Below are 22249 nucleotides of genomic sequence, written 5' to 3'. Positions count from 1 at the left end.
TGAACAAAATATACACAAGATGGATGCCAGGATAGCAGGCTTCATAAACATGTCTAGGCAGGGACCCCAGGAAAGTGTAAAATCAGGGTCTAACCATGATGTTACCCCCTCCTTTTACCCTAAATAAAATGAAAGACTTGCCTCACCCCAGAGCTAACACTGTCCAACTAGATGACTAATCCTCTCAGCCTCCCATCACTTCCTCTTACCCACACTTTACCCCACAAAAGCTACCTCTACACAGTCAAATTCCCCATCCAACACAAAAGAAGGATTGTCAACCAGTATTTTTGTGTTTTGATTAGTGCAGACAACCATTAACACCCGAGGAAGTAATCAGTCTCTCAACTCAGACTTTCTTCTGCATCAGGAAATTTTCTCAAACAGCTCCTATTTCTTTGTCCATTTTTTCAAGGCAATCACATCACTGGCCTAAGGCACAATTTTGGGTATAATTGGACTGACCACAGCTCAGTGGCAAAATTCATAGGCACAATAATCAAATATAAGAGAAATAATGCTTCCTTCTAAAATAATTTTTGGTTCTAACTTCTGCTTAAGGCAATAGCTGTATGCTCAGTGATGGAAGATAGATAGATGGGCAGACAGTCAGACAGACAGAATGATCGCAGCTCAGTCTGTGTTTTTTCCTGGATCCAAACTGCACACCCAAGATAATGGACCATTTTGCTCTTCTCCCAGACCCTGCCTCTGCTGGTAACTATTATTCCCCCAAACCCTCCTACATCCCGCTACTTTCTATTTTCCTGTTAGGTTGTGTGTTGGCTTTTCCACTGTGCATTTATCTTCTGTATGGGTGTTATTTTTAATACCACTTCCTTCTTTCAGTAAAACAACCTTTCTTGGTTGAGCAACCAACTGGTTATTTCTGAGAGTTCTCTAAGGGAGAAATCCCAGTAAAATATAGGTGGAGAATCTCGCTAGTTACCCCCCTCTTCAAGCTCTGTCTCATTCCCCCAACAAAAGCAGGAGACAGTGCCTTTTTTGGGCAACCAATAGCATCTGAGAGGAGCCCCAGAGTGCAGAGTGGTAAAGTTGCAGTACTGCCGTCCGAACTCTCTGCTCACAACCTGAGTTCGATCCCGGTGGAAGCTGGGTTCAGGCAGTTGGCTCAAGGTTGACTCAGCCTTCCAAGTCGGTCAAATGAGTACCCAGCTTGTTGGGGGAAAAGTATAGATGACTGGGGAAGGCAATGGCAAACCACCCTGTAAAAAGTCTGCCATGAAAACATTGTGATGCGAAGTCTCCCCAGAGTTGGAAATGACTGGTGCTTACATAGGGGACTACTTTTACCTTTTTTATATATAGTATATAGCATGTGAGGTAACAGCTGTCAGCCAACATTTCAGACACCTGAATTCCTCCCACTCCCTAGTTTCTTCTTTACTTATCTAAGTGGAAGCCAACAATGCAAAGCAAGAAAGAACAACTGATGCATCATACATTTCTGGGTCAACTACAGGAATTTTTTCACATTAACAGCAATGAAACAACAAGAAAGAATTGTGAATAGATTTTTCAGCCCAAACAAACCAGCTGCACGAAGTAAACAACTGAAGACCTTGAACTAACAGATCCAAGGCTTGAGGAGAAGCAGAGCTTTGAAGTCCCATAACTGAAATGAGAGAAAACCTCTGTGCTAAAAGATGACCTAGCTAGGCCACAATCCTGTCACCATGGCAATAGAAATTCATCTCCCAAGGGACTCATTTGAGTGTCTGCGAGAGGGCTGTGAATATTACCTCCTCAAAGTGGAGGAGGTCACCTCGCCACCTTCACTTGCCTTGTATTTATGAGGTTCATAAAAATTGGTTTCATTTGAAGACATTTTGTCTTTATTTTCTTAACCTGTATATCACTTGCTCTTCAATTAGGTATTGACTCACGAATGGAGCCAGAGAACAGGAATTAATTAAGATGGAAGGGGGGGGGGGGGGGAGGAATGGAAGTGAAAAGGCAAGGGAGCCCCGAGAAATCTCCATTGCACTTTTGTCTGCCCACATGGAACAGCCTTGCACAGCTCCGGGAACAGCTGTGCCTCAGGGATATGGCATCTCTCTTGCCTTGAAGTTCCAGCTTCAATCGTCAGCATCAGCATCGCCGCTTGAAGATAGGGCAGCCAAGCTCTCACCAGGGGCAGGGGATTCCCTGGTTTGGGGGCCCCCAAATGCTGGCACGGAGCAGGCCGCCAGGGGGATCCCTGCCCCCAAAGAGCCCCATCGTCACGTGACGTGCCCTGCACAACAGTCACCTGGAAGTGACATCATCATGCAGAGCACGTAATGCCAGGGATGCTCTAGGATTCATGACAGAGGGACTTGGCAATCCTACTTGAAGATCAACAGCAGGCAATGAGAAAAACCTCTATCCAAGATGTATGGTTTTCAATTTCCAGATAGTGGCTGGAGGCCTCCTGGGATTACAACTGACCTCCAGGTGACAGAGATAAGAACATAAGAGAACATAAGAGAAGCCATGTTGGCTCAGGCCAATGGCCCATCCAGTCCAACACTCTGTGTCACAGTGGCCAAAAAAGCCAAGCGCCATCAGGAGGTCCACCAGTTGGGCCAGGACTACTAGAAGCCCTCCCACTGTGCCCCCCCACAAGCACCAAGAATACAGAGTATCACTGTCCCAGACAGAGAATTCCAACAATACGCTGTGGCTAATAGTCTGCTCCATATGTTTATCCAATTCCCTCTTGAAGCTGTCTATTCTTGTAGCCACTGCCACCTCCTGTGGCAGATCAGTTCACCTGGACAAAATGGCTGCTTTGGAAGGTGGACTCTCTGGTATTAGACCCCAATGAAGCCCCTCCCTCCCCAAACCCCACCCTCCTCAGGCTTCACCTCCAAAATCTCCAGATATGTTCCCAACCCAGAGCTGGCAACCCTACCAAGATGCTTAAGAACCTTTACCAATCAATGGACAGTCTTGAGCATGGCAGACCAAGGGCCTGACTAACACAAGGCAGCTTTGTGTGTTCCATCGTATATTGTGTTTTAGAAAACATTGCCACAAAAATTCACCAGCCTCCAGGTGGTGCCGGAAGATCTCCCACTGTTACAACTGGTCTCCAGCTGGCAGAGATCAGCTCCCCTGGAGAAAATGGCTGCTTTGAAGGGTGGACTCTATTGCACTGTACCTTCCCCTCCCCAAACCATGCCCTCTCTCAGATCTACCCCTCAAAGTCTCCTGGTATTTTCCAACCCAGACCTGGCAACCCTACCACAAACCTGGTCTAAAAAGAGGGAGCAAGCACACACAGAGAGAAACAATGGGTCACCAAGGAGGTCATAAACATTTTCAGACATTATAACCACCATATAATTAGCCTACTAACTGAGCATCAGAAATACACACTACTCACTCTCTATTTGCCTGTTGATAACAGCTGATATTTCACCCTAGCCAGCTCCCCCAGCTGTGATCATTTTGGGGGGTGGATTAACACTCATGACCCTGCTTTAGGAATTCTCCCAACTCCATAAAGATTGTAGGGATTCAGAAAGTATCATCAGGAAGTGACATCATGTCCTCCAAGCCTCCACTTGGAAATGAAACCACATCCTCTAGGATGCTCTAGGAATTCTCCTTGATTTCTATAGTCTTTGTAGAGATTGAGGCAATTCCTAGAGCATCATGAAGGATGGGGCATTACATCACCTGAAATTCCACCTCCCCAGGCACTGACCCCCCCCCCCAAAAAAAACCTTCCAGCATTTGCCAGTACAGGGCTAATAAGCCTACCCACAACCCTCCCTATATGTTTGGTGGCCATTTTGTTTAAATTGGGCAGTGCACATATTTTTTGCTTCAGTATACTTGTACAGAAGCAGAAGATACACATATTGCCTGTTTTGGACAAAATGACTGTGCGTATCAAGAAAATCACAGAGGACACATGTTCCTGGTAAGGACAGCTGGATATCCCCAGATGTAAACATCTGAAAAGGACTAACCTGTCAATAAAAACAGAACAAACAAGTACAGCAATTGCAGACTGAATGGCAAGGGCAAAATCACCCTGTTCTTGACTATTCTCCATCAGAGACCAATTCCTTCTTTTGTTACTCATCTCTCTTTATTCCCCTCACTCGACTCTGGCTGAACCCGCCATGCCTTACCTAGAGCAACAATTCTTTCGATAACCTTTATTGGCATGATGTTGAACATAGCAAGGAACCAGCTCATCCATCAAGTGGCAATTGGCAAATACGTTAAGTGCCTCCAAGATGCTAAATATAACAATTTTGCAATGATTTCCATTACCAACTGATTCAGAGTTGACAACGGGAAGACAATTTTATATTTATCGGGCTTTGCTGTTTGCTCACTCAGATAGGGGTCAATAAGTATGGAGCGCAGGTCAGAGTAAAAAGTACAGTTTAGGAACACGTTCCAAAGTTTCTACCTCTGGACATGCACAGTCTGTTAGCATAGGGAGTTTTATGGAATCTTTTAAGAAGCATCGCAGATGGTAGCGCATTGAACCTAGCTAGCTCTGTGTTGCCAAGGGGCCATTAGGCAGGTGAGATATTCAGCCTATACCCAGGAGGTAAAAACCCCAAACTCAAGGGTGAACAGCAGTTACTAAAATATTACAATCAGTCGTAGTAATAATGAGTAAGGCACCCGGGGGAGAAACACTAGAGCATCAGGTCAAAGGACCCACCCAGCAACCTGTCTGCTGGTCATGTTGTCGGTATTTGGAAACCGAGCATCCACCGGCTCTCCAGCCTTGCTTCCACTTGCTGATGCCTGTCACAGCCTGATGCAACAGGGCTGCCTGAGAGAATCCCCAGAGCAGCTGTTCAACTTTCCAAGCCGCCTGCTTACTCCAGAGTGAGCTTTGCACCTGTGGGGGGGAAGATCTCTTCCACATTCCGCAAGAATCCAGCATTCTTGGCAGGCCAACAAATCCCCTTCTCCAAACTGCAGACAGGCGGGGGGAGAGGGGGCTGTCAGGCTATGAATTCAATCAACACAACTGTCACCCCATTTCCCCCCTGAGAATACCTCTCAGTGGACTGGTCCATACATACAGCACAACAAGGTGATAGAATTGACCGTGTCATTTCAGGCTTGGGAGGAGAAGAGACCATTCTGAAAGTCCTCCCCATGTAACAAATTTCACACAAATGGAGGGGGGGTGTTAGCTTAGCAGGGAGAAAAACTCTAGCCAAGTCTGTTTCTTACTGTGCTAGCTTTCTAATTGTAAAGAATCTCTTAAACAAAATGAACCAAGGCTTTTTTTGAGCAGGAATGCTGGCGTGGCATCAGGGTGTGGCCTAATATGCAAACGAGTTCCTGCTGGGCTTTTTTTTTCAAACCAAAAAAAGCCCTGAAAAGAACCATTCAAAAATGAGCTGTCTGAATCTGAAATAGCACTTACCTTAAAGGGTTGTAGGCAGGGGTCGTTTTGTAGAAAAATAGGTGGTGGAGCTCATCCAGGGATTGTTATGCAGCTGCACCTACTATTCAATGGACAAGGTGGGGAGGAGGAGGGGGAACCCTCAGAAAGGTTCAGGAGCTGCACTCTTGTGAGCTTCTGCTGAATCTGAAGCTTGGTTGTGGGAATGGGGGTGGATATATACCACCCAGAGTCCCTGGAAGGAAGGAAAGAATTTTTTTTAAAAAATCATTCCTTTGCATGTGTGTTCAAATAGGCAAATATCCTAAATAATACTTTGTACATGATCTGAGGCAAACTTCAAGCTCTAGCCTACTCCCTTTCACAAGCCTGGTTTTCATCTAGAGCAGTGTTTCCCAAAGTGGGTGATATTGCCCCCTGGGGGGCGCTGGAGCGATCCAGGGGGGCGGTAGTAGTCTTGAGTGCAATTGGGGGGCGGTGAATAAAAATAAGGGGGTGATGGAAGCATAAAGGAAGAAGAGAAGAGGGTGATAGGTGTCAAAACATCGTGTTTCTGGGAGGTATCCAGAATTTCTAATATAGAGAAAAATTTCCATTAACAAAGATAGTTCCTTTTTGTCTGCTACTTAGTGCAAATTCACCTAATTTGACTAGTAATGAAAACCAGAACTCCTTCCACTTAAAATATAGAAGGATGCAGTTTATTTACAAAACAGAATAAAAAAATACAGGTGTACAGACAAACAAGAAACACAGAAACAAAAAACCTTGCAAGCCTATCCTAGCCAATACTTGCTACAGCTAGCAGCTTCTCAAGGTTGCTTGCAGTTTCTCCCTAAGCAATATAATTCAAGTCAGGACAGTGGAAGCATTGAGGCAATTGCACAAACTTCTCTGAAGAGTTCCAACTTGCAGCTTTCTCCTCACAAGGTTTTCTGCAGAGCATCAAGCTTCTTATAGTCCTTTGGTTACCAGGTGGTTGCTTCTGTTGATTTCAGCCAACTGCAATGCCCCAGATGCAGGGGCAGAGCATGGGAGTAAGCAGGGTAGGCACAATCTTGCCAGCCAGCAGGCAAATCGGGAGCCCCAGGCGGCGCTGCTGCACTGCTGCTTTTCTTTGCAGGGCAAACATTGCCTGCGCTTGTCAGAAGCTTCCAAGCAGGCCTCCAAAGAGAGCCCCATTTTACCACTGCCCGCTGCTTTCAGGTTGAAAGTGGCTGAGTGGCAGCACCTTCCCATTGCGCTAGTCAGAGCTGATGTGCGCAATGGGAAGGTGCCACCCACCCAGCTGCTTTCAAATAGTATAACAGGACGCTCTTCAGAGGCTTCCTTTGAAGCCTCTGAGAAGCACAATGTTTGCCCTGTGAAGAAAAGTGGCAGTGCAGCAGCACTTGTGTGCATGCCCTGGGGCTCTCGGCTTGCCTGCTGGCTGGTGCGATGATGTCATCACTGGTGTGCGAAGAATATCCCCCCTTAGGACCACACAGAGAGGCATGTCTGGGGTGGCAGAACCCTTAGCACCAGCACTGATCTTCTGCTCCTCTTCTTGAGTTTTGATATTTACTAATCCACTTATATCCCTGACTGGCTGTCAAAGTGCTAGAATTGTGCAACCAGTCATTGGTACAAAACAACCAATTTAGCTGGGCCCATCTAGATCTTCTCCTGTCAAATACCTGTCAAACTAGATGGCCTCCTGTCAGTTGGATTTGACAGTTCATAGGTGTTTACTATTTTACAAGTGTTTACCATTAAGAACATGGTCTCCAGGCTTACTTAAGCTGATAGCAACCCACACAAACACTTAGAACTCGGGTATTGTCATTTTCCAGGTAATGATGCAAACACTTACACACATGGTTGATAACACGCTTAATTTCTTGACAGGAGGCTTCTACGACTTCTGGATGGGGCACCATGGCAGTCTAGTCTGCTCTCCCAACCCAATCCTGTAGCTATGACACAGTCATAAAAAAACTAAGCAATGACCAACTGGCATTACATCAAAGAAGCCTCTCTTTCTATCTCCATAGTAGTAAAGCCTCTTCAAAGAAACTTCCTTATTCTTTCATGTCATTCTGAAAGCCATTAAGTGTTTCCTGAATTGCCTGAAGCCAGGAGCCCGCTGCTGGCTGCCTGCTTCATTCATTACTTCACGTTTCCCATGCTCTGACCTTACTTCCCATGGAGCTGACTGAGATAAACAGCTGCTGCTTCAAATACTACTTTAGTCTCTCTACTGCTGATGTAAGTAATGATTTCAAAATTAAAGAAATTGCAAAGGTGACTTTTAGTGGGGACAGAGTTTCCAAGTCTGACAATAAATATCTGGAGATTTTGGGGGTAGAGTCAGGAGACCTTGGGGTGGAGCCAGGAGCGAGGTTGTGATAAGCACAATTGAACTCTGAAGGGAGTTCTGGCAATCACATTTAAAGTGACTGCACATTGTTTAAATACCTTCCTTCCATTTGAAACAATGAAGGATAGCGGCTCCTTCTTTGGGCCCTCATAGAAATGGACCCCCTGGTCTGACTGTTTTGAAACTTGGTATTTTGAGTAGTGGCACTGGATGCTATGCTGAACATTTGGTGCCTCTACCTCAAAAAACAGCCCTCCCAGAGTCCCATCTACCCATGGATCAGTTCTCCATAATACCCTATTTTTATCTCAATTTTCTGCGTGTATATCTTCCAAGTTGGAGACTTCAGGGCTGCCAGTTTGTTGGAACTGAATCTATTTGAAAGAGAAGTGGATAAGCAAGACTGAGAAGTAGGACTTAACTGACCACAATGTCTTGCAAGCCAGAACTCATTCGCCAATTGAACTCAGACTGCCTGTTGCTTTTCCTTTTTACTGCTACAAACATATTTTATCTCCATTGGTTTTGCTGTATGATGGAAGTGATGTATTGTATACTATATTTCAATTGTTGTTACTTGCCCTGAGCCCACTTGCAAGGAGGGTGGGATAATAATTATAAAGACATTTCAAAAATTCTCTGTGTATGCAAATGTTACTATGGTTGATTTTATAAAATAATTTTAGAATTTCAAGCTTCAGAGTGTCTTTTTTACAACATCCTTGTTTACCCTGTGTACAAATATGTCACTGCATCTTTTAGTCCACTTCTTGAAGGTCTATTTCCAGAGGGGCGCTGAGTAACTTTTTTTCCTGAAAAGAGGCCAAATAAGTTTGGGAACCACTGATCTAGAGTCAGGAAGGATCACCCCTCTTCAAGAGACGCTATTCAGACTGCCACTCAAAAAAAATGTATTTAGCCTACCTGTCAGTCTGAGAAACAAAGGCTGCCGACACACACAGGCAACTTTTCACACGAGGATTCCCCAAAGTTTCAGAGCTGAGCCGCAGCGTTTTTCTTTTCTTGAGCCTTCCTCATGTCTCAGTTTGTATTTGTATTCTTTCAGTGTTTTCCTCATTTCCCCATGCGCTCTCAAACCACTTTTGGTCTGGTTTTTGAGAAAGCACCAGGGAGACAGTGAGGAAAACTTGAAGAGACAACAAATGGAAACTGAGGCGAGGAAGCTGGAGAAAACTGCCATAGGTCAGCATTCAAGCGGTGGGGAAATACCCTTATACAGGAAACAACAGTAAGTAAAATAGAATCAGATTTTTTTAAAAAAAATCTAAAACAACACCTCAAGCCAGCCAGTGGCAAATCAGATACTTTCAGGGGGCTTCCAGAATTTGGATTGCCACCTCTGAGTTGGAAAATACCTGGAGATTTTGGGGGTGTAGCCTGGGAAGGGGATTTGGGGAGGGGAGGGACCCTAGTAGGGTATAATGCCATACCGTCCATCCTCCAAAGCAGCTATTCCCTCCAGGAGAACTGATCTTGGTTGCCAAGAGATCAACTGTAGTAGCAGGAAATCTCCAGGTGACAGCTAGAGGTTGGCAGCCCTATCAGGCCTTTACAAATGATGTTGGAAGGCTCATTAAGATGGTGATAACAACCATCCTATTTTGGGGAAGGAGCCCTGCCATTTGAGACTAGCTGCTGAAATAGGGCTGCCAAGCCCCCAGTCCAGGTGGGGAATTCCGCCAACCCACATTGGGAACCTCCCCCTACATCACTGGTGCAATGATGTCACCCAGAAGTGCCATCATCAAAATGGCGGTGCCTGTGTGGGGCCGCTCTAGGTGTTTCCAGGAAAACTCTATTGTTTTCCCAGACGCTTCAGCCATTTGGGAAGGAAAACTCTATGGGGACTTGGCAACCCTATGCTGAAAAGGCCCTGCAGCAAATCTTGTGGCCATGGGAGCAGGCCTCGAAATCTAGGACGGTTGCTACAGGTTAACTTTGGGGTCTGAGATGGGAAGGGACCTCAGCAGGGTATAATGCCATACAGTTCACCCTCCAAAGCAGCCATTTTATCCTGGGGAACTTGGTTCCCCCCACCCTGGTGAAAATTGGAAATTTCCCAGAATTAGAACTTATCTCCAGAGTTCCTCTGGAACAAATGGCTGCTGTGGAGAATGGAATTTATGGTAATTGAGCCCACTAGGGGCCCCCCTCACCCCAAACCCTGTCTTTCTCCCAGCTAGGGTAGTCAATCCCCTCTGGGGGCAGGGGATCCCCTGGCTTGGAAGCCCTCCCCCCACTTCAAAGTTATCAGAAGGTGCCCCCATCCCCCATTATTTCAAATGGAGGGAAAGCATTTAAAAGGAGTGCAGTCCCTTTAAATGTGATGGCCAGAACTCCCTTTGGAGTTCAGTCATGCTAGTCACAACTTTGCTTCTGGCTCCACCCCTGAAGTCCCCAGATACTTCCTGAGTTGGACCTGGCAACCCTACCCAGCTCCACCCCTCAAAATTACCAGGGATGTCCCAACCTGGAATTAGCAACTCCAGCATTCTTCCATCTCTCATACAAGGTGCAATGCCACTAAGGGGGCAGCAATGTGGACAGTTGCTGCACGAGCCTGCACTTCTGGCACAGCTGGAACCACCATCAAAGAGACAGGCGTAGCATCGCAAGAATACCTTTCCGGTGAGAAGAGGACAAGGAAAGTCACTATTCAAGACAGCTTCAAGAGAGCCAGTTTGGTATAGTCGTTAAGTGTGCAGACTCTTATCTGGAAAAACCGGGTTTGATTCCCCACTCCTCCACTTGCAGCTGCTGGAATGGCCTTGGATGAGCCATAACTCTCGTAGGAGTTGTCTTTGAAAGGGCGGTTGCTGTAAGAGCTCTCTCAGCCCCACCTTCCTCACAGGGTCTCTGTTGCGGGGGGTTGGGGGGAGGTAAAGGAGATTGTGACGGCTCTGAGACTCTGAGATTCAGAGTATAGGGAGAGATATAAATCCAATATCATCACCATCTTCATCATTTTCTTCGCCATCCATTTTTAAAGTCCCAAAATGTTTAAAAAAATGTCCAGTTTTTTTAATGGTTTCTCAAGTTAAACAGGACTTTTTAAAAAGGCTGATGGAGGTTAACTGCTTAATCTAGTCCGTCCTTTTAAGTATTTTAGTCTTATATATTACGCCTACGTATTGAGTAATAAAAAGCAGGGCTGGAGGGGAGGCAAAGTAAAAAATGGTGCCCCCCACTACCCTCCCACCATGAAGATCTACCTATTTTGGGGTGGAAAAGGGGTGCTGGTGGTGCTCCCCTTGCTCTGGCTGCCCCCTGTACTCACCCACCCCAATCCGGCCCTGATATAAAGAAACTGACGGTAGCTACCACAGATGGACTCCCGTAAGGAACAACCACGAGAATACAGGATAATTCCATATTTTTAAGGAAAGGGCTGCTAAAATTATCCCACGCTACATAAATGTGTTAGGGTTGCCAGCCTCCAGGCGAGGACTGCAGATCTCCACCTACATGAAACAATGGTGACATCAGGGGTGTGTGGCTTTATAAGCAAATTAGTTCCTTCTGGGCTTTTTCCTACCAAAAAAAAGCACTGTATAGTTGATTTGGGGGAGTGGGCCCCGTTCTGTACCTGAGAGCAGAACAGATCATGAAGGACCTTTAACCGGCAATGTTTGCTTTGTGGTGAAATACTGACCTCTGCTGGTCATATTTGAGTATGACTCTTCAAAACACTCCTAAGAGCGAAGGTTTTTAAAATTGGAAATGCCCTCCCAGGGATTCCGGGAACAGCAGGATTCTCGGAACAACACAGATTTCTGAATGAAAAGCCAGGTAACAGAAAGGAGGAGCTACATCATTTAAGTCAGGGACTTTCTACATATAAGGCAAATAAAAAGGATCAGATAGGATCACTTTGATGTGAAATCTTGGAGAAACTTGCCAGAATAGGCAATGCTGAGCTTCCACGAGTCTGACTGTTATGGATGAGAGCAGGATGGGCTAACACAGTGGTGGCCAAACTTGCTTAACATAAGAGCCATGTAGAATAAACGTCAGATATTTGCAAGCCACAATACATGAACGTCAGATCTTTGAGGGCAGGCAGGTAGGAAAAAAGATGGGGAAGGGAGGGAGAGGTGGAAAGAAAGTAACTTTAAATGTATTCTCCAAGCCACTGGCTGGTTTGGTTTGGAGAAGTGATTTAAAGAGACATATACCTTCTCCAAGTCGGTCAATGGAGTGGTAGGGGCTTTGAGAGCCACAAACTATGTGTGAAAGAGCCACATGCGGCTCCTGAGCCACAGTTTGGCCACCCTGAGCTAACGTTTATGGAGATGAACTGGTGTTGAAAGAGACAGCCAGGCTGGGGGAATCTCATAGCTCCTGGATCGATATGTTTTCAGCTCCTGCAGGGAAAATAACAAATCTCTCTGATGTTAGCCATTAGCAGCATCTGACAATCCTGTTTAGTGATGGGCGTGAGCCGACTCAAGAAGTTAGTTACAAATTTTGGGCAATTCATGGTTTGCGGAGTGATGTTTACGGAAGGGTGCCTGAGACGAACATTTCGCAAACTTTGTTGCTGTTCGGGGAGGTTTGTGAATGATTGCATTTCCAGACAGACTGTCTCTGCTCCAGTAAACAGTTTACAAAACTGGGGGATGGAATTCTCCAGCATTGGAAACACCAATAGGAACTCTCTAAGAGCCTGGCAGGGATAAATTAACCAATTCTAAAAGTTGAAAAAGAGCCAATTACAGTTTCTAAAAATGGGCACCTGTTGAAGTTTAATAAACACGGCTGGCTGCTAATAACAGGAGTTCCCATTCTTTTCTATGGGATCAGAATGCTACATATACCTAACTCTGCTCACATCCTCAGCCTCTTTTCTGTCAGCTCTTTATAGTTACACAGAAGGAACTTGTTAAAAGCAGAGCACCAGGGCTTTTTTTGTAGCAGGAACTCCTTTGCCTATTAGGCCACACACCCCTGATGTAGCCAATCCTCCATGAGCTCACAGGGCTCTTAGTTCAGAACCTACTGAAAGCTTTGGCTACAGCAGGGTGTGTGGCCTAATATACAAAGGAGTTCCTGCTACAAAAAAGGCCCTGCAGAGTACATTCCCTTGTGATTGGGGGAAGCCTTCCTCCACCCCCTGGGTACCACAGCCCCTCGTCTCCAGGCAACCAAACCCATCCTGCCAGCCCATTGGAGTCCACCCCTAGCAGGGCATCACCAGAGGTCTCAGAGCCCCCACCCCCCTGATCTGTTCCTGGGGCTCTCCATAGAGGACAAAGAGTTGTTAGCACTGCCCAAACAGCAGCACTCACTAACACTCATTGGAGAACTCTCTGACAGCAGTGATTTGGGGGGAGGGTGGACTGTCCTCCTCTTCCACACAACTCTCTGTTACCACTCCTGCCTCCAGTACATCCCTTCCCCCCATTGCCCCTCCCAGTTCAGTGCCAGAGAACAGCTGTCCCTCCAACCACCTTCTCTAGTCCTGAGGCGCTAATTTCAGTCCACACTTTGGAAACCTTTCTTTCCCCCCCCCCCCCTCAGTGATCTCTGTGTGGCAGGTTGGCCATGTCCATGGCCAGAGGGGCACAAACCCCCAACACCTGTGCTCCTCCATCCTTCACAGGCACCTGCAAAGGGTACACCCCAGTATGTTGTTGCTAGGGGAGAGTGGAGGCTGCTGGGAGGAAGAAGAGGCCCACTCCCTCTCAGCAGGGAGGAGCATCAGGGGAGCAGGAGGCTCCTCTAAGAAGGGCTCCTTGCACTCAGGGTGCTGTGGGTGGGACATCAAGGCAGGTTGCCCTCATGGCCGGTGCGTGGGAGTAGGTCAAGTAGGTGGCTGCCTAGGGCACCCCTTCTCTCCACACGCAGCGTGTGTGCTCCTTGGAGCCTGCCTTCCCCAATGGAAAGCAGGCTCCATGGAGTGCAGATGCTGTCTGGCTGCTTTTGCGTTCCCCAGGTCTGTTACAGACCCAGAAAGTGTGAAAGCGGACAGCACCTGCGCAGTGCGCTCCTCAGAGTCTGGCAGGGACAAATTAACGAATCGTAAAAGTTGGAAAAGAGCCAATTACAGTGTCTAAAAACGGGCACCTGTTGAAGTTGTATGCTGCCATTCATCCTTCCTGTTGTTCAGTCGCACAGTCGAGTCCGACTCTTTGCGACCCCATGGACAAAGTCACGCCAGGCCCTCCTGTCATTCACCATCCTCCGAAGTCTGCTCAGATTCGTGTTTGTTACATCAGTAACGCTGTCCAGCCATCTCATCTTTTGCCGTCCCCTTCTTCTTTTGCCTTCTGTCTTTCCTAGCATCAGGATCTTCTCCAGGGAGTGCTCCCTTCTTATTTGATGGCCAAAGTATTTGAGCTTCAAGCTTCAGCATCTGACCTTCCAGGGAATAGTCAGGGTTGATTTTCCTTAGAACTGATTGATTTGATCTTCTTGCTGTCCAAGGGACTCTCAAGAGTCTTCTCCAGCACGTCTCAAAAGCATCTATTCTTTTGTGCTCAGCCTTCCTTATGGTTTCTACTCTGCTTTCACAGAGCCATGGGGCGGGAGCCATAGCTTAGCGGTAGAGCATCTTTCTCACATGCACAAGGTCTTGTCCCTGGCACCTCCAGCTAAAAGGATCAGGTAGTATTCTCACAGTTTTTATTGCTTAATCTCGCAATTTAAAACAAAAAAAATTAAAAATTGTAAATTAAAAATGTAAATAGTTTCAAGTTTCATTTCTCCTACAATTCTCTGTTTTAAAAAAATTGGGGGGGGGGGCGTGCTAGTGGGCAGCTCTCCTAGAGCACCAAAAACCCCAGCACTGGCCCTGGCCACCCTCCAACAGGTCATTCCCATGCGAATGCAGACAATGCCATCCAGAAGAGCCACATGGAAGGCCCAGGAAGCAGTCACTCACCTCATCAGTCAAGATGATTGCTGTGGATGGGCAACACTTCTTCTTGGTGGATACTCGTAAGGAATTTTTTTGCTTGCTTTGTGCCAACTGCACACTCCCTCCCTAACTGGGAGACATCCTCTGCCCCCATTGCTTCCAGCCAGCATGGTCGAGATGGCCTTCCTCAAGGTTAATCTCCTCCTGCTGGGCTGTCCCTCTCTGGACCTCACAAGGTAAGACCAAGGCCTCCTGTTGTCCCCCGGCATGTCCCCCCATTCCTTCTCCTCTCTGGATGATCTAGCCTGTGGATTGTGCCTTTGGGGCTTGGGTGGAAGGATGGCCACTTCTACTGGGTGTGGGTGGGCTCACCCACCCAACACCTACCTCATGAAAATTCTGGTTTCCATGGGCATGGTAGGGCTGGAGCGCCCACCAAGCTGTTGTGGGTAGCTTTGGGGAGCCCCTGTTGAAACTCTGGGGACGTTTGCCTTTCTGTCCTTCAGAACCTGCATCTGGAGACTTGCCTTGCTTCCAGTGCCTGCCCAAGTGAAGCTTCCTTGAGAGTTTGGTGCCACTGGCTTGTTCCTGAGCCTCTCCATAGACTCTTTTTACAACAGCTCTCTTTTACAAAGAGAGCACTGGGGAAACCTGTTTTGGGGACCCATAACTGGGACCCCAGAAATGTAATCCACCTCCAACTTGGAGAGATTGCAGAGGAGTGGGCAGCAGGGTGACCCGGTGCATTTGGTATGTGTAGCTTGCAAGGGATCCATTCTATACACTTTTGAATCTGTGCCTGACATTTCCCCCAAAAAGCACTTCCCTGGCTTGACATTAGGCCTGTTGGGTTTGCAGTGCCACTGGTTCTGCTGGGCTTGCTACAATGCTCCCCTTCAGTTTTAACTCAGAGATTCTCTGGTTTGTCCTCAGTACATTGGAAAAAATGGAGGCACCATCTTATGGGTTGGGTGTAACTCAGACCCCATCAACTTAATCCTCACCAAACATGGAGAGCAGGAAGAGGAGAGTCAGACAGAGATGCCCTACGACAGGGGTGGCCAATGGTAGCTCTCTAGATGTTTTTTTGCCTACAACTCCCATCAGCCCCGGCCAGCATGGCCAATGGCTGGGGCTGATGGGAGTTGTAGGCAGAAAACATCTGGAGAGCTACCGTTGGCCACCCCTGTCTATGAGTTTGTTGCCTCCAGCTTGCACAGGATCTGTTCTTCCCATTCGTGAGCCTGGGGACACCTTCTTTTGGGGGGCTGTAACTCCAATTATTGGAGGGCATGTTAGAGGCGAGTCAGCCAGAGGCCCCTGGAAGTTTGGTGTCTCTAGTATGCTGGTGGGGGGCATTTTACCACATCAAACCTCATTAATTGAACCAGTTTGATCCTTTTTAGACAGCCTAAATATCCCACTATAGAAACTGGCCACTAATGAGTCCCTTCTGTCATTTCAGACAGTCCTGTTTTAGTAACTGGCTGCTACTGGAATACATTTACCTTCTCAGACAATCTGGCAGCTGTCCTGATTGTGAAGCGTGCCTGAGGCGTTGTTGACTCAGAGTCCTTCCGTCCAGTTTTCAACCCCTCCTCCCAGATCTGAATCGCTATGGTAGGCTGTGTGAAATGCCCCCGTAGGGCTTTCTGGGTTTTTTGCACCCTTTTTCACTAGGTGCATGAACTTTTTTTTTTTTTCAAATTCTGTTGGGAGCACTATGGCACTGTATTGCCAGACAACCACATGGTTGCGCTATTCTGCTGCCCTAGTTTAGCACCATAGCTCTCCCAAGAGTTAAACCTCTCAGAAAGATTGTGCATGTGGCAGAAAATAGCGGGAAATGAAAAGCAGCACAGTGAAACGACACAGTGCTTCAGAGATGGATCCCTACCAGAAGGAAAATCGCTGTGTGAAACCTCCAGTCCCTGTACCAATTTACTCCATAACAAGACAGTTATGGAAACCATCCAGTTGCTAAAGGTAATGTGGAGATTTCTCGCTTTTACAACTGATCTCCAGCCAGCAAAGATCAGCTCCCCTGGAGAAAATGGCTGCTTGGAAGGGTGGACTCTATGGCATTGTACCACGCCGAGGCCCCTCCCCTCCACAAACCCTGCCCGCTCCCAGATCCACCCCCAAAGTCTCCAGGTATTTTCCAACACAGACTTGGCAACCCTATATAGAAGACAGGTAAGGCCGAGACAGCACACAACCCAAAGTGAGTAAGCTTTGCTTCCCAAGGGGGGATTTGAACCTGCATTTCCCTAGTTCAAGCCTAACATTAGGCACTGCGCCAGGGAGACCCAGGGATTTTGCCAGGACAGTGAAATGGAACCTCATAGGGACATAATAGAAGCCATGTTGGATCAGGCCAATGGCCCACCCAGTCCAACACTCAGTGTCATACCATGGCCAAAAAAACTAAGCGCCATCAGGAGGTCCATCATGTTGAACCTCCATGTTCAACAGCAGAATACCTCTAAATAACTGCAGTAAAAGGCCACCTTGGCTTCCATGCTCTGCCTGTAGACCCTTTGAGGCCATCTGGTTATAACCATTCTGGGAAACAGGATTCTGGACTATGTGCACTTTTGGTCTGCTCCAGATAGGATTATTCCCATTTGCGCAGCATCTTTAATCTCAGAAATGAATAAAGCACAAAAGACTAATTATCCCACTGCGATGCACCCGTAATATGATCAGCCTTCTCTGGAATTGTATTTCCCTTGCTCAGACTCAGAGCTGAACGGAAAAACCAAACTCGGCTAACACAGAGGTAACTTTATCCTCATAGACCTACATACCTAACACAACCTCCCGAGGCAGAAACCCCACCTGTATACTCAAAACTGCACACTTGATCTTTAGAGATTCCAGTAGAACACACCAGCATCATGCAGGTAAGCTTTTGGCTTTCTTTCAACTGTTATGAAAATCCTTCAGTGGGTGCTTATTGCAAAACGTTGAAGTGGAAGCCCAAGATTAAGTCACCTAACTCTACAGAGCTGATGATCTAAGGTTTGTGTTTCTTGCAGATACAACAGATGTGTTAAAATGCAATGTTGGTGCAGCAACACTTTGACAAGTGTTGGCTCTTCCCCCCTCCCCCTTGTAAATGGTGATTTTTGTGATAATAGTCTAGCAGGCTGTTCTGCATTAGTTGTTTTCAGTTTGAAATGAAAATAGCCAGTTTAGGGGAAAAGTAGCAGATGAAGAAAGTGCAAGAACTTTTCTCAAATGTTTCATGCCCTAGAAATGTTTTCAATTGACTTACTTTCTATGCAGCTGCTAACCAAGACCCCAAATGCCAGGAACTAAACCTAGGGCTTTCTATGGGCAAAGCTGAAGCTTACCAACCAACTGTAGCCTTTGCTTTCTAGCCAAGATGAATTCCTCAAACAGCTTCTAACAACTTTAAACCACAAAAAGCATACAGCTTAAAATGAGAGTGGGTATGCAGGGGCCAATCTCTCCTTTCTCTTGGCAGCTGCAGCAGATTTTAAGTTTTAAGCAGATTTTATGTTGATTTAAAATCAAATATTCCAAAGCTGGTTATGCTTGGATACTACAGACCAGTTGAGAGGCTCAGGGCAATTTCCTCTACTTCCTAGTGACCATCTACACTTCAGAAAGGTTTGTCCACAGATGGGCGGTATATATAGGACACAAAGTACTTCCCCCATATAACACATAACTAACTTATGAAATTCACTGCCACTGGATGACATAATGGCCACTAATGGCTTTAAAGGGGGATTGGGACCAGTTCCTAGAGGTCCACCAACAACTGTCAGCCATGCTAAGAATAAACTTCATTTTCAGAGGAAGTGCACCTCTGAATACCTGTTGCAGGGAGACAATAGAGAACAACTTTGACCCCTGTGCCCTTTGTAGGACTTCAAGGCACCTCGTTGTCCCCTCTGGGACTGGACAACTCATCTGATAATGCTCTCCTCCAGTAAGGCTCTCCTTCTGCTGCAACTGCCAAGAGAAAGAAGAGATTGACTCCCTACACACCCACCCTCATTTTATGCTGTATGCTTTTGGTAGATTTAAGCTGTTATAAGTTGTTTGGGGAATACATCTCGGCTAGAAATAGGGTGCTTTTTTTGTAGCAGGGACTCCTTTGTGTATTAGGCTATACCCCCTGATGTAGCCCATCCTCCAAGAGCTTACAGGGCTCTTCTAACAGGGCCTATTGTAAACTCTTGGAGGATTGGCTACATCGGGGAGGGGGGGGTGCAGCCTAATATGCAAAGGAGTTCCTGCTACAAAAAAAGCCTTGGCTAGAAAGCAAGGAATGTTTACATTAAGTAGTATCCTTTCACATGGAAGCAGCTCCCATGGGGGGTTTGGGGGCTAAGGGTGTCAAACATCAAGTAGAAGACAATACTCTTGTTTTCTTTCCCACAGTTAAAATTCTGCCGACTCCGGACTCATCAGTGCTGTTTCATCCTCTTTAATGTTGCACTTTTTCATGTTTTGCTCTTTGGGGCTGACCTTGTAGAAGAATACTTCCTACGGGCCCTCCCCACTACCTACACTGACATGAAGATGCTTGATGCTAGGGAGAAAGCACGCAAGCTGGACATGTCCCCTCTGAAATCCAACATCTCAAAAGCTTACATCATCAGTAGTTCAGAGGCTTGTGCCCACAAAAAGATCTTCCTACTGGTTCTCACATTCAGCAACCCCGAAAATGCATCAAGGCGCGACACCATTCGACAAACGTGGGCTAACACAACAGACATCCGAGGTTATGGTACCGTTAGCTTGTTCATTTTAGGGAAGCCTTCTTCAGAAGTCACTCAGTTGGAGGTCATCAAAGAATTTCAGGAGCATCAAGACATTATTGAAGGAGCTTTCCTGGATTCCCCCGAGAACCAGACATTGAAGACTGTTACCGCAATGGAATGGACGGTAACTTTCTGCCCTGGGGCAAGGTTCATCCTCAAAACCGATGAGGAGATGTTTGTTAACCTTGCAAATTTGGTCGACTACCTGCTGAGCTTGAGAACTCATCTTGAGGACATCTATCTTGGGAGAGTGGTCCACCAAGAGGTGCCCAGTAGAGACCCTCAAAATCCCAGGTTTGTCCCCCTGCAATTATATTCAGAGAAATACTACCCTGACTACTGCAGCGCCACAGCATTTGTCATTTCACAGGATGTAGCACGGATGATCTATGTAACGTCTCATGAAGTTCCTCTTTCGATGCCTCCTGGAGTCTTTGTGGGAATATGTACAAAGAATGCTGGCGTGACACCTATTCATAGCTCTCGGTTTTCTGGGAAGAAACACATCCAATATAACCGGTGCTGCTACAAATTCATCTTCACCTCAGCAGTATCAAGAGATAGCCAGCTGGTTCAAGAATGGGAGGAGGTTAGTGATGGCAAAACTTGCACCTTACTGGAAAACTATTACGGGCTGGTGTCCTGCAGAGTCATGACTTACCTAGATGGATTTAAATACCTAAATGTCGATGCCCTGCAGAACGAGGCTCTTCATTTTGCTGATTAAATGTTACAACTTCTAATGGAACTAGTCCAGAGTCCCAAGTTTGACGTGCCCAACAGATTGACCAAATGGTTTTGGGGGAAAATGATTTGTTAGCAGCCATTGCATCCTGAGGCAGATTTCTATAGGTTAGTTATCCCTTGTGTCTAGTTTCCTTTCTGACTGCAACATCCAAGCACAAGTTGTCCCATAACCAAGAGGCAGGGGGGGGGGCTTCTTACTCCTCCTTGCCAATGACGGGATACGTCTATTTATTAAATTGTCAGGATGCTTTACAGCCAAAAGCACTGACTCTGAAGCCAGCTTACATATGCATTTGAATATCCATTTAAAGATACTTTTTAAAAAGGTACTTCGAGAGAAAGGTCTTTATTCAAGGCAACGTGGTGCTTCTCTTCCCAGTGTTCTTACTGGCTGGCAGAAGGGTGCTTGAAGCTGGATTAGCCCATATTGTTAAAACGTTCAGCAGCAGCAAGGAATACTGAGTAGTTCAGGAGTATCTGGTAAAATTACCCAACTAAGTGGGACCTTAGTACGATGCTCCCTGGAAGTTCCCCTGAAGTTTAAAAAAAACCCTTCCTTCTCTTTCAGAAAACCTATTTGACAAATAGTGGTTGTGTTTCCCACATCTGTACCCAACCACCGTTATTCTCATGTTCGTAATTTCAAACAAGTACACACAAAGCACAATGGGGGATATATTGTAATCAAACCTGTCAAGCAATTAAAGCCTTTCTAATCTACGTCTCCTCTTGCTTTGAAGCAACAGCTTATGAAAATGTTATTTAGAATGTTAAGAGTCTCAAACCAAGCCACTCTTAACGATCTTTGAGAATTTAAGCCAGTTACAAAAAGGAATTTAATGTTTCCTTTTTCATAAAGTTTGGGATTCTGAAATATCCCCCCCGTTACCCCGTTACCCGTTACCGAAGCAAAATGGCTTCTGAAAGATAAACCGGTTCAAGACTGAGCAGCATGGTCAAAAAATCAGGGGGGGGGAAGCCAGTCCATATTTCACCTTGTGGTTCTTGAGGCCAGATTTTTCAGTTCAGGAAAGGAGAGATGGCGTATTTGTTGTCAACATGGCAGCAATCCAGAGTTACTCAGGGGACAAAATCTGAATATGGAACAAAACCAGTTCTTGTATACAATTTTCTTTGGTATTATGGCAAGTTTTCTGCATACAAGTATCTGCCTTGTCTTGCCTGCTGTGGGGTTCTGACCACCAAGGGGAAGGGGCGTTTAGTATTCTATTATTGTACTGAGCTACGGTGACAAGCTCTCTCTCACTCACACACATTTCCCAGCTCTGAGCTCACCCCCATCAAGATGAGCCTTGAGAGAGGCTAAGGGAAAGCATCTCATTTCTGTCTGAATCTCCTAGCTACCCCAAGCCTTCTAGCTATAACTAGGGCTTTTTCTAACCTTTGGCGACCTGCACAGTCCCATCATTGCTAGTCATCTTACTGATGCTTCCCGGAACGCCAAGGACCTCAGGTTACAAAGCGCTGCTGAAATCCTTCAAGCAAGTGTCACGTTCACCAGCAGCCAGCTGGTGACGAAAAAGACAGCAGATATCCTCAAAGCATCCCTAAATAGACAATGTTACCAGGCCAAGCAGATTCAGTCAGCCAGTTTGCCTGCAGGCAGGAAAAGACAGCTTGCCTTCATGTCACAGCAAGGCAAAGAACGGAGAAATGCTTATTTTTTCCCTCTTCCTGTGTTGGCTTGCTGGGGGAAGAGCCCTAGATGGAGAGGGGAAGGTTTCACATGGGCGTTGAATACGATGGCTATGAGAGAAGAAGACATTGGAGTTATATCCCCCACCCTATACTCTGAATCTCAGAGCGGTCACAATCTCCTTTACCTCCCCACCACCAACAGACACCCTGTGAGGTGGGTGGGGCTGAGAGAGCTCTTGCAGCAGCTGCCCTTTCAAGGACAACTCCTACTAGAGCTATGGCTGACCCAAGGCCATTCTAGCAGGTTCAAGTGGAGGAGTGGGGAATCAAACCCGGTTCTCCCAGATAAGAGTCCGCACGCTTAACCACTACACTAACGTGGCTAGAGGACAAGACAGAGACCCCTG

General features: G+C 46.5%; 1 protein-coding gene across 1 annotated transcript; it reads left to right on the top strand.

Moving 5' to 3' along the window:
• Positions 1-19053: 19053 nt before the first annotated feature.
• B3GALT9 (beta-1,3-galactosyltransferase 9) lies at positions 19054-20207 on the top strand. The gene has a single exon (XM_060251197.1). It carries the CDS (start codon positions 19189-19191, stop codon positions 20161-20163), a length of 975 nt encoding a protein of 324 aa, XP_060107180.1. The 5' UTR covers positions 19054-19188; the 3' UTR covers positions 20164-20207.
• Positions 20208-22249: the final 2042 nt, after the last annotated feature.

The sequence above is a fragment of the Heteronotia binoei genome, chromosome 12 (genome assembly GCF_032191835.1).
Source record: "Heteronotia binoei isolate CCM8104 ecotype False Entrance Well chromosome 12, APGP_CSIRO_Hbin_v1, whole genome shotgun sequence".
NCBI lineage: Eukaryota > Metazoa > Chordata > Lepidosauria > Squamata > Gekkonidae > Heteronotia > Heteronotia binoei.
This window is presented reverse-complemented; position numbering and strand designations above follow the sequence as displayed.

Excerpts from the sequence above, each read along its gene's own strand:
- B3GALT9 (XM_060251197.1), top strand. The coding sequence starts at position 19,189 with ATGAAGATGCTTGATGCTAGGGAGAAAGCACGCAAGCTGGACATGTCC.